Source organism: Rhineura floridana, chromosome 7, assembly GCF_030035675.1.
Source record: "Rhineura floridana isolate rRhiFlo1 chromosome 7, rRhiFlo1.hap2, whole genome shotgun sequence".
Classification (NCBI taxonomy): Eukaryota; Metazoa; Chordata; class Lepidosauria; order Squamata; family Rhineuridae; genus Rhineura; species Rhineura floridana.
In genome coordinates, this window is record NC_084486.1 from 94,262,573 (window position 1) to 94,275,784 (window position 13,212).

Genomic DNA, 13,212 nt, shown 5'->3' on the forward strand with positions numbered 1-13,212 from the left:
TATGTTAATGAGATTTGATACTAATTAAGATAACCACTGGAGGAAGGTGATTTTATAATCTATTAAGAGACAGGTTTGTTATATATTATAGACCTACAGCTGATCTACGATAAATCGGAAGTCAATAGTTTTTATTGTATTAGTTATTAATTTGTTCTTTTTATTTTTGTTTTGTTTTGTTTTTGAAAATTTGAATAAAAAAAATAATGTTAAAATAGTTGTCAGTTTAGTATATACTGTTTCTTCCATTTCTGTGCCTGACACAATACCTGCTTTCTTTCCCCTCCCTTCCTTGTGTTGTTTTTGTTAAGTAGTAGTGGTATATGTTATTTTATCTGTATAGGGGTTAAATTACAATTGTACTTTAAAAACTGCAATTTAAAACAATATTTTTTAAAAAGCAAAAAGTAGGGCTCGGGACATTTACAAAGCTGTATTTCTCAAGCCAGATTCTGCTAAGAGGCCAAATGAGCGGAGTACAGTCCCATCTGCAGCTGGCTGAACAAAAGAAAACTTTACCTGAGTCCAGATGATGTCAGCCAGTTCCTTGCGGTTTTGGACAATTGCCCAAATGAGCAAGTCTCTCACGGGATCCATGGTGAATGTGACTCGGCCAGCAGAACGCTTGTAGAGGGATCGAAGACTCACCCCTTGTACCTTCAGAAGAGAAAACAGTATGATGATAAAGTCTGGAAGCAGATGACAATTGCTAAGTGATGGTATGAATGAAAGAAATGCTGTTGCCCATAACGTATACTTTTATTTTTTCTGTCTCACTGTCACCTCTGGTCAAACAGATTTTTGAAGCACTACAAAAACCCAACAAAAGGGATGAGTATGCATATTATGGGGCAATGATACCTCCTTCATACAACCTTAAATGCTGAGATGGGGTGTGTAGGAGAGGGATCATTTGTCTTGCCAGAGAATGACCATTCAGTTTTTGCCACCAGAGATAGGAAAGAGGAACGGGATGTCCAACCATGGTGGAGGCTTTTTCCCCCTTAGCTTGCCTAACCAATTCTAGGGCTATCTCCTGAAGGCCAGGAAGATCTATCTATCTTCTATCCCACCCTTTATCCCAGGAGTTGCCCAGGGTGGCAAACAAAAGACAAAACACTAAAAACATCTCAAAAACAAAACATCTTTAAAACATTTTAAAACTAAAACATTTTTTAAAAATCTTTTTTTAAAAAATATTTAAAAACATGTTAAAAAGCAATGTCAAAACAAACACAAACTGGGATAAGGTTTCTACTTAAAAGATATAACACAGCACAGGGATTTAGGGATATTTGCCTTTGCTTGGTTTAAGGGCTCATCCACACAGTGGTTTAGTATGCAATTGGTGCTACTCACATCCCCTTTTAATTCACATGGTTCACATGATATTACTGGCAAACAGAAGCTATCACACAGTTTTCCTCCTGTAAATCAGTACTAACCTAATCCTCTGATAATACAAAAGGGAAGGAAAACAATCTTCACTCCATTCTAGTCCTTGCAGATGCTGTGCTCCAATGCTTTTAGGAGGGTGTGTCAATCGTTCCCCTCTCCAAGCCCACTCCCTCCTCCTCCCTTCTTTCATTTCATTTCCTGTGGGCTGAAGAGCAGTTTCCGGCTGCTCTCTCCCTTCTGCTGGCACTTTTGTTGCCACAAACGGTGCCATTATTTTATTTTCCCCCTAACTTGTGTGCAAGAGCATAACACTGCTCAAACAAAGATTTGTTTTTCAGCTGTATCACACCAGTGAAAATACAAATAATCACACTTCTGAGTTGTTTTTAAATTAAACTAGCAGGTAGAACAAACTGAGCATGCTCAGTTGCCAGGTAACCAGTGGGAGTGGAAATGTTAAATTAGAGGGCGTGGTCATTAGGAAACTGCGTGATTGATCTTTCTCCTCAGTGTGAATAGAAAACACAATGTTTGCAGGTGGCATTGAGCCCTTACTGTGGACAGTGCAAATAGAAATGGAGGTAAAATCAGTGTCTTTAGTGTGAAGTAATGCTCTCATGTGAATAAGTCCTAAGTCTTGGAACAAAATCTAGAGCTGTAAACACACCAGTCGCCAGATCAAAGTGTTTCCATAAGCCACACCCAGAGGGGGAACAGGCTGATCTGCCTTTCAGTTGCAAAATCTCTTTGAAGCAGATTTTTTTAAAAAATGCACTCAAGCTACTCGCACCAGGTTCTGCAGTAAAAAGGGGTGGGGTTTGAGTAACATTGTATGCCCTGGTTTTCAGAAGAGAGAGGTAGAGAAGTACTGGAACCAGAAGAACAGTGAGTGTGTTTCTACCCTAAAAGGAAAGGAGCTATGATACATCGATCAACAGTTGTAGAAAAAGGAAGGAGAGATAAAAGATATACACCAATAAGCAGAGGAAGGGTACAAAGCATAGTAAGTGGGACCTGCAATAAAATGTTTCCATGTGGAGTACCAAATTCTTGCCACTCCATTCCACACATTTCTCTCTCTCCTCTACCCACCTCGGCCAACATTCTGTGGCACTGGGTTGTTTGAGGGGGCCCTGCTTAGGGTTTATTTTATTTTTTATTTCTGCAAACCAGGAGGTTTCTGCAAACCCGCTGATACCTCCCTCTAGTGATTGGGTGATGCTGTTTTGGCTATGTAGCAATGGGACTCGCAACCTGAACATTGGAAATAGAATCATAGTGTGAATGTCCTGGATGCCAGGAAAAGAAATCTCTAATATAAATTCTTCATTCAGTCTTTGCTGCTATGGCAAACTGGCTGCAGGAAACAATGTAACATTAAAGCTTGTCCATATGACTATCTTAACAAGGATAAGAGCTGAATTGAAGTGTAATTTTTTCTTGGGATTGGTGTAGGGACCACTATTAGATGTGGAGAGGGGGTAGGTGGATTGCCCTGAACACACTGTACTAAAAAACAGGTGCCATGAAAGGCTTAAGGTACAAGTAACATGCAGGAATACGGTACGTTGAGCTTGATGTGAGGCACAGCGATGGAGAGACGGTGTTGCTCAGTGTTCTTTGGCTTGGGATACAGCTGCTGTGTGAAATCTCCCAGCAATTCCCTCAGCACCTGGGACACATGGTGCATTTGGATCCTTGGTGCTTTGGAGAAAGCTGAGATCTCCCTCTCTTCTAGGAACACCTTCTGTAGCTTCGTGTGGAAGACGCTGGAGGTTGTCATGTTTTCATAGAGGTAGATCAGGGTGTCCCAGGTAACAAACTCCTTCAGGTGCACACCTTGCTCAAGAAACAGCTTTACAAAATCTGGCTTGTTGGCTATGAGGGCAGCTGCCATCACTGGGTGCAGATCAGAGGGCTGTTGGCCAGGAAAACAATCAGAAGGAGGCACATCAACAGAGGGCAGTCAAATCCAGGTTGTCTCCCCGTGACATGAGGGCAGGGAGAGAGAGCAAGGAAAAGAAACTCAAGGTAGGAAGGAGGAAGCATGCAGGAGTTGGAGCAGCCTCTGGTAAAGGAAGCAGCTGATAGCTGTAGAGTAGTTCAGAGGAAGCAGGCAGAAAGAAGCCAAGAGGAAGAAATAGGCCAGCATGCGTTCAAGTGTTCTATCTCCCATTTAGCCCACATTTACACCTCAGCAATGTATGGAAAGCAGCAAGCAAATCCAAGCAAGCAGGTCTCAGTGATGCTGATGGGCATAGGCGTTTCTTCTCTAGCATGAAGTGATGCACGCATGAGAAGCCAATCATAACAGTCTTTCTGCATTATGCTACCCTAAAGGGCAGCAGGACAAGTGTAGGTGAACAATGTCTGCAGGGCAGGGCCGGATCAAGCTGAGGAGGGCCCCTAGGCTGATTCTGAGCTGCCCGCCGTCCCGTCCCATCCCATCCCACCCCGCTTCACCTACCTTTCTGCTTTTTTTGTGGCTGTGCGCACTGCGTGCACAGGTTTGCCATCAATCAAGATGGCAGCCGAGGATTCCCTAAGGGGCTGAAGCCTCTGCTGCCTTCTTGGTTGATGGCAGCAATGCGCGCGTGTAGCACGCATGTGTGCCATCAACCAAGATGGCGGCAGAGGCTTCAGCCCCTTAGGGAAACCTCAGCCGCCATCTTGATTGATGGCAAACTGCAAAAAACAGCAGAGAAAAAGATGAGTGAAGTGGGGGGATGGCGGGCGGTTTGGAAGCTCTTGTCCCGTGATCTGCAGCTCCTGTCCTGCTTCCGCGGATCGCGGGCCCCCAAGAGCTCCGGGCCCCTAGGCTTCATCCTACTAAGCCTAATGGATAATCCAGCCCTGCTGTAGGGCCAGCCAGCAACCCAACCCCCCCCCCATCATTACCACTTCCTCTCATTCCAAAAAGTAACTGCAGGTTGTCATGTTGTCACTGACACAAAATATGTATGACACACACAGGTATTACAGTGTGAGAAGATTCTTCAACTCTTTAGGATGCCACAGCAATAGTGCAGATACCCAACCACACTACCAGTGCTGCAACAATAGGGTTAAACAACTCAGGTTACCTTTTTGTAAAAAATGTAAAAGTATTTACTGCTTAATGAAGTGTTACTTGAAGACCAGGAGAGAATTCCATCTCACCCTACTGTTGTCTCCGAGTGCAAACTGATCAGAAGAAGTGTTTCCTGCACAGCCAATCAAAAGTGGCACTTGCAAAGAGTGTAATTGTGCATTATGAATCCTAGCAAACAAACAGTGATTTACATCAGCCCATGCATACTGGTGCACTGATTTATTATGTATTTACTACATTTTTAAGCTGCCCAATAACAAAATGTTCCCTGGGCAGCTCATGATACAACTGAGTAGATTAGACACAATAGGCACCCACTATGCGAATTTTCTGGAAACAATTGAAGATTTTTTTGTTTCAACAAGCTTTTCCATCTAGATGAAAAGGTCTCTACCTAAAGTGTTAAATTCTGAATTGTTTTTAAACATATATTAGGTGGGTTTTGTACTGTTTTTAAAACTATTTAAAAACTATTTTAACTGTTTTTATGGCATGTTGGTAAATTGCCTTGAGATATATCTAAAAAGGTGATTAAAATCCATTCACTAATAACAACTAGACCAGGGGTTGCCAATGTGGTGCCCTCCAGAAGCTATTGGATTACAACTCCCATCATCCCTGAACATTGGCCATGGTGGTTGGGGCTGATGGGAGCTGGAGTTCAGTAACATCTGGAGGGCCAAGAATTCACCATAGCTTTTCTAAATGCTTTCAAAACACAAAGCACTCCAATCTACAACCATATCCAGTGCTGTGGACTACACTTTAACCAGATGCTATAAAAGACCCAGAGCAGTTGCCATTCTATTTGTTTACCCTTTATCCCCTATAATGTGTACTATAGCACAACACAACATCATGCTCTGTGTCTTTCTATCCCTGCCTGCCAATTATGTGAAATGGGAAGACACACTTCACAATGACTTGGTGTCATGCAATGAATTGCAGTACTTGTTATGAGGAAGAGACGGCAAAAACACACAGAGTGGCAGAAGGCGAGGCAGCTCTTATAATGTTTCATCCTCAAAGACACCTCCATGCCTTCCCAAGAGACATGCTTGCAGTCAAGTCAAGGCTGGTCATCTACTCCCTGCTCTTATTATGCAGGCAGAAAGCAGACATGCTCATTGCCAATGTGTCACAAAAAGCTTTCCAACCTTCCACTCATGATCATCAGTGAAAATCTCACTCCGGGCAATATCCACCCGGTTCCATGCCACTGCAAGTTTCAGCTGGTGGTCCCAGTTCTCATGGCCAAAGTGATCCCTGTACTGGGAGGCTGAAATAGAGGAATAAACAAAAGCATGACTGGAAATAGATTGCAATGGGCTAACCTTTATTGGCTCTCTCTTTTTTATAGGCAGCCCACACTTGAGGGGGAAATATTATGAAGAGAAACATGGCAAGGTACTTAGCTCTCATATACATAAAGGTTCCCTAGCTTAGCCTTTTAGGGCAAAACTATGCTTCTGTAAATATTCTGTGCTTAGTAAACATAAACCCTCATGTATTATATCCAACATTACTGCCTAGAACTTTGTCAATCTGAGTGTTTTCCAGAGAGGCTGAGTCTTTCTTGTTTAAGCTGACATTTAATGCCTGCGGTAACACAGATGTGGAATCATTTTAATGTGTTTTTATTATATGATTTGCATAGCGTATTTTAAATGAGTATTTGAGTTGTTTTCAAATTGCTGTTACCCTGTACGAGCTGTAAAGTTAACTATCAAACTCAACAAATCAAATAAAATGTTTTTGCGTTAAATCACTTTGTACCCGTTAGGATTTCTTCAATATCCTACTTCTGTATACAATGTCATAGTTTCAGGGTATGATATCAGGCAGTATTCTGCCCACTGTGTATAGTGATCAGGTGTCCTGCTGTGCCTCCACTTCTATGGAAACATCCTGAAAGGTAAGTGAAGTTAAAACTATTTCACACACAACGTTCTACAATATTGCCTTCTGCTGCATTCCAAAGCAGTACCACATTCTGGCACAGGAGATGTCCCAAAAGGAATCCAGTGATGCAGGTTCACTTATTGATGCCTGAAGGTGGTCTGCAATGCTTACTGCACATCTCACCTTTGAGCATTGCTTGTAGAATGGCCACATCAACATCCTGCTGATCATCTTTTCCTTCCCTGAAGATGGTCAAGAGCTGCCTGTTGCGCACAATATCCTGGATCTGCAAGTGTCAACGAAAAGATAAGACTGTAGGGATGATTCCTAGCCCATGAGTGCAATTTCACCAGTAGAAACCAGTAAAAGTTTCACAGAGACCATTTGCCTTACCTTTTTGGTCCATTCCACAATCTTACTCTCAGTAAACTGCTCATAGCTGTCTTTGAAGAATATGCTCAGTTTTTGCTGAACGAGGGAGATGGTTATTTGGGGGCTCGGCAGATTAGCCACTTGAGCAATGACATCAGCCACCCTCCCTGAGCCTTCCACAACCACACAGGGGGTGCCATTGGTGATAGCATTGTAGATGGTCTGTAGAGCAGAATACAGGAGTATGATGGCAGTTGAGCACATGCCGTCTCACAAACATCACTACATTTTCTGTAAACAGCTGAGAGGTTTCTCACAATCTAGCAGTATATAAATTTTGTTAAATTAAATCAAATCATTATGATATTGCCACTAAGTTCAGAATCAAACTATACATTCCACAGAAAAAGTTGATAGAATGAGGTGTTAGAATTCTGTACTGTACCACTTCAGACAGCTAGAAAATGGAAATGGACTGCCTTCAAGTCGATCCCGACTTATGGCGACCCTATGAATAGGGATTTCATGGTAAGTGGTATTCAGAGGGGGTTTACCATTGTCTCCCTCTGAGGCTAGCCAGTCTGCTGGCTAGGGTCTGTTCAGCTTGCCACAGCTGCACAAGTCAGCCCCTTCCTTGTCCGCAACTGCCAGCTGGGGGGCAACTGGGCTCCTTGGGACTATGCAGCTTGCCCACGGCTGCACAGGTGGCAAGGCATGTAACCCCTGAGCCACTCACAGTGGGGGTGATCTTTAGCTGGCCCTTGACACCCAGAAGACACAAGCAGGGATTTGAACTCACAGACTCTGGACTCCCAGCCAGGCTTTCCTCCGCACTGTACTATGCCAGCTGTTCAGACAGCTAGTGGGAGATCATATTTCTGAATGCTTCCCCATGTAAAATACTCCCTGTATGCTGTAGTAATCTATAGAGCATGTCAGAGAAAAAGGTTTATTATTGGGAATTTTTATATGTAACATTATTAACATGATTCCCCCATCTGTTGTTTTAAGAGATATAGTCCAGAATTCCACCTTATTCTGCAGATCAGCTTGCAATATGTAGGCCAGCTTTCAACAGTTTACTCTCTTATATCTTCTGTCATGCAGAATCTCTTTGCATTGTATTTTCTTGTATTACAGTTTGCATTCCATAGCATTCAAATGGTAATATAATAAAATACGATATAAGAAATAAAAGAAGCAATAAAATAACATTAAAAATCATCATGAATATTTAATAGGCCATGGACCACCTGAATGAAGCTCATGGACCACTGTTGGTCCACATACTATTGTTTGGTAACCCTGCTATAGAGAACTTACGTCAAGAGTTCCAGGGCCACCCTCCAGTACTACACAAACAATTGGTATTTTAATGGCAACTCCTATGAGGAAACAAAAGCTCAGTCAGTCCCAAATGCATTCATATACGAAGGCAATCATTCTTTTCTTCCTGCTGGTGCCCATCACACCAGAGAGGCAGACTGGCAGTTACCTGAGTCCAATGAAAATGAACAATATTTATCTTAAATAATGTTAAAAGCAATTAACAACAACCACTTAATTGACATTAACAACTTAATTAACATTTGTAATTAAGAACAAAACAAGAACACACAAATAAGTTAGCCTTAAGCCACTGCTGGTTACTCGCAATGGTGTCAATTATTTGTCTGTTTAAAATATTTTTTAAGGGACGTACACAATGAGATGATAACATCCAATATAAAAATATATAAATGTTTAAAACTTTTTTTATAAATTTAAGTTAACTTAATCTAACTTGCCTATCAGTTTTTATAGGTTTTAATTTGTTATGGTTTAAATTTGTATACTTGTTTTTAATGTTCTTAATTGCTGTAAACCACCCAGAGAGCTTTGGCTATGAGGCGGTATATAAATGCAATAAATGCAATGAATGAATGAATAACAGACTAGAGCAACAGCATGAAATGGAAATGGACTGCCTTCAAGTCGATCCCAACTTATGGCTACCCTACGAATAGGGTTTTCATGGTAAGCGGTATTCAGAAGGGGTTTACCATTGCCTCCCTCTGAGGCTAGCCCTCCCCAGCTGGCTAGGGCCTGCTCAGCTTGCAACACAACACAGCATAGAACTTCAAAAAAACTATTTTTGTAGTTTTTTGCCCCTGCCATAAAAAGCTTATTTCAGTTTTGTTGCTCATCTTCATTCTTCCTCTTATTTTACTACTACTACTACTATTATGAATAATACTTCTAACAAGAAAAACCGCATAACAATAAGATCAGTAATACCCAGTTACATATATTTCAGCTTTGTTACATATCAACTATTGTTGTGGCACTTGTTTCCCAGAGTTTGTACAGTATTCCTGAATACATGGAGATGAGAGTCAGTTGCTCCATGGCTGCCACAAACCACCGCTTTGTGCACTATCCCTCCAAGTTAAGACCATTAGCACCTTTCCATTTCTGCATAATGGTTAGTCACAAGCATAAACTGTACCAATTCTTTAAAAACAATATTTGAATTTGTACTCACAAAAATAGATTACAAACATAATTTCTGATTTTTTGCAATTTTGTTGTTGTTGTTATGTGCCGTCAAGTCGATTACGACTTATGGCGACCCTATGAATCAGCAACCTCCAAGAGCATCTGTCATGAACCACCCTGTTCAGATCTTGCAAGTTCAGGTCTGTGGTTTCCTTTATGGAATCAATCCATCTCTTGTTTGGTCTTCCTCCTTTTCTACTCCCTGTTGCTTTTCCCACCATTATTGTCTTTTTAAGTGAATCATGTCTTCTCATGATGTGTCCAAAGTATGATCATCTCAGTTTCATCATTTTAGCTTCTAGTGACAGGTCTGGTTTAATTTGTTCTAACAGCCAATTATTTGTCTTTTTTGCAGTCCATGGTATGCGCAGAGCTCTCCTCCAGCACCACATTTCAAATGAGTTGATTTTTCTCTTATCCGCCTTTTTCACTGTCCAACTTTCACATCCATACATAGAGATCGGGAATACCATGGTCTGAATGATCCTGACTTTGTGTTCAGTGATACATCTTTATATTTGAGGACCTTTTCTAGTTCTCTCACAGCTGCCCTACCCAGTCCTAGGCTTCTTCTGATTTCTTGACTATTGTCTCCATTTTGGTTAATGACTGTGCCGAGGTATTGATAATCCTTGAGAAGTTCAATGTCCTCACTGTCAACTGTAAAGTTACACAAATCTTCTGTTGTCATTACTTTAGTATTCTTGACGTTCACCTGTAGTCCTGCTTTTGTGCTTTCCTCTTTAACTTTCATCAGTATGTGTTTCAAATCATTACTGGTTTCTGCTAAAAGTATGGTATCGTCTGCATATCTTATTGATGTTTCTCCCTCCAATTTTCACACCTCCTTCATCTTGGTCCAATCTCGCTTTCCGTATGATATGTTCTGCGTACAAATTAAACAAATAGGGTGATAAAATACAAACCTCTCTCACATCCTTTCCGATGGGGAACCAATCGGTTTCTCCATATTCTGTCCTTACAGTAGCCTCTTGTCCAGAGTATAGGTTGTTCATCAGGACAATCAGATGGTGTGGCATCCCCATTTCTTTTAAAGCATTCCATAGTTTTTCATGATCTACACAAAGGCTTTGCTGTAATCTATAAAGCAGAGGGTGATTTTCTTCTGAAATTCCTTGGTCCGTTCCATTATCCAACGTATGTTTGCAATATAATCTCTGGTGCCTCTTCCCTTTCTAAATCCAGCTTGGACGTCTGGCATTTCTCGCTCCATATATGGTAAGAACCTTTGTTGTAGAATCTTGAACGTTACTTTACTTGCATGGGATATTAAGGCAATAGTTCAGTAATTACTGCATTCTGTGGGATCTCCTTTCTTTGGAAGTGGGATATATATTGAAAGCTTCCAGTCTGTGGGCCATTGTTTAGTTTTCCATATTTCTTGACAAATTTTTGTCAACATTTGGTCAGATTCAGTCGCAGTAGCTTGTAGCAACTCTATTGGTATGCCATCTGTTCCTGGTGATTTGTTTCTTCCAAGAATTTTAAGAGCAGCTTTCACCTCACATTCTAAAATTTCTGGTTCTTCTTCATATGGCTCCTCCATGAATGAATCTGTCATCCTTGCATCTCTTTTGCGGAGTTCTTCAGTGTATTGCTTCCATTTTCCTTTTATTTCATCTCGGTCAGTCAGTGTGTTTCCCTGTTGATTATTCAACATTCCTCCTCTTGGTTTAAATTTCCCTTTCATTTCTCTAATCTTTTGGAACAGGGCTCTTGTTCTACCCTTTTTGTTGTCCTCTTCTATTTCTATACAATAACTATTGTAATAGTTTTCTTTGGCCCTATGTACTAGTCATTGTATAGTTGCATTTAGGGTTCTGACCGTGTTTTTATCTCCTTTTGCTTTTGCTTTCCTTCTCTCTTTAACATTTTAAGAGTTTTGTCAGTCATCCATTAAGGTCTTTTTCTCATTTTAACAAGAGGTATTGTCTTTTTGCATTCTTCCCTGATAATGTCTCTGACTTCAGTCCATAGTTCTTCTGGTTCTCTGTTAACTAAGTTTAAAGCCTCAAACCTGTTCCTCATTTGATCTTTATATGATTCTGGGATGTTGTTTAAATGGTATTTTGGCATTATGATTGCTTTGTTGTTCTTCTTTACCTTTACTCTGATTTTCGATATGACCACTTCATGATCTGTACCGGAGTCTGCTCCTGGTCTTGTTTTTGCAGAAAGTATGGAACTTCTCCATCTTCTGCTACCAATTATATAATCAATTTGATTCCTATATTGACCATCTGGTGATGTCCACATGTACAGTCATCTTTTTGGTTGCTCAAAAACTGTGTTGGCAAGAAACAAATCATTGGCTTCACAGAATTCAGTAAGTCTTTCTCCTGCTTCATTTCTGTCACCTATGCCCCATTTCCCCACAATTCCTAGTTCTTCTCTGTTCCCTACTTTTGCATTCCAGTCCTCCATGATTACCATCATATCTTGTTTTGGTGTGTGATCAATTTCTTCTTGTACTTCTGCGTAAAATCTCTCCAATTCTTCTTATTCTGCGTTTGATGTTGGAGCGTAGACTTGGATGATGGTTATGTTAATAGGTTTCCCGTTTAATCTCATTGATATCACTCGCTCAGACCTTGCGTTGTAGCTAATTGCTTTTGCTACATCACTTCTCACTATTAAAGCAACCCTGTTTCTTAATTTCTTATTTCCTGCATAAAATATTTTGTAGTTGCCTGATTGAATTACAATTACAATTACATGGTTTATAGTAAGATTTATTTATTATTTGATTTATATCCCGCCCTTCCTCCCAGCAGAAGTCCAGGGTGGCAAACAGAAATGCCAAAAACACTTTAAAACATCATAAAAACAGACCTTAAAATACATTAAAACAAAACAACGTTAAAAACATTTTTTAAAAAGCTTTAAAAACATCTTTTTTAAAAAGGGTTAAAACATATTATTAAAAAAACATATTAACAAGCAATTCTAACATAGATGCAGACTGGGATAGGTCTCAACTTAAAAGGCTTCAACAACATGCTCCCAAAAGCATTCCACTTGAGGACAGCTCTACTGCAAGTGCCAGTATCCACCCTTATGCCTGAGCTTCTCTAGCACAAAGTTGCATCTTGCCTTGTCCTCTTAGCTAATTGGACCTAGATATAAAACCATCTGTGGAGAAGTTTCATGAAATTTTCATGAATATTGGCTCAGATGGACCTGAGAAGTATACATTCTCGCAGGTTTTTGCCCAAGTTCTTCACCAAGGTCATTTTCCCATTGATTTTTGAGACCTGAGAATCCTTTAATATTGATATATATCAATAAATCATTTTTAATGCCAGTCCTTTATAATTCTTTTCAAATTCAGTTTCCTCTCATTTCTGATGTCTGTTCATTTTTTTCCTCCTCATCTTCCCCAGGTCTCTACAACTTCTTCTCTTCAGGATCCACCCTCCAACTGTCACCAACTGACTTTTTTCTGCTTGCTCTTTCCCATCATTCTATGCCTCTCTTTTTACTTGTTGGCATTCCACCATGTCATAGGAGTATCCATTATGTTGTCACAAATGGGAACATAGGAGCTGCCTTAGTCCAGGTCAGAGAATCTAGCTCAGGATTGTACACTGACCAGCAGCCTCCTTCCAGCGTTTCTTCAGGCAAGCGTTTTCCCCAGCCTTGCCTGGAGATGTTAGGGATTAAACACAGAGCCTTTTGAATGCAAAACATGTAGCCCTTGCTAATAATTTGACATCAGAAATACTAAAACTAGTCTCCTCAAGATTGCAGTCCCAATGGAAGAAACTTCATGCCACAGGAAGCACTGTCGAAATCTGAAGAAACCACTGGTCCTCCCTTCTATCTCCAAGAGCAATAGTGTCCCAATTATGCCATACTATAAGAGCATCAATCCCATTATTCAAGTCTTC

The 13,212-nt window shown here is 40.6% G+C and overlaps 1 protein-coding gene across 3 annotated transcripts in view; it reads right to left on the minus strand.

Moving 5' to 3' along the window:
* TRPM2 (transient receptor potential cation channel subfamily M member 2) overlaps window positions 1-13,212 on the minus strand; it is a 55,160-nt gene that overhangs the window by 33,029 nt on the left and 8,919 nt on the right. For 2 of the 3 annotated variants that reach the window (XM_061634417.1, XM_061634416.1), the window contains exons 7-12: window positions 8,087-8,148; window positions 6,785-6,985; window positions 6,575-6,677; window positions 5,647-5,768; window positions 2,966-3,316; window positions 520-657 (exon numbers count right to left, since the gene is read on the minus strand). In XM_061634417.1, the coding sequence (XP_061490401.1) occupies window positions 520-657; window positions 2,966-3,316; window positions 5,647-5,768; window positions 6,575-6,677; window positions 6,785-6,985; window positions 8,087-8,148 (977 nt within the window). The remainder of the gene's footprint in view (window positions 1-519; window positions 658-2,965; window positions 3,317-5,646; window positions 5,769-6,574; window positions 6,678-6,784; window positions 6,986-8,086; window positions 8,149-13,212) is intronic. The other variant, XM_061634418.1, reaches the window with a different exon arrangement.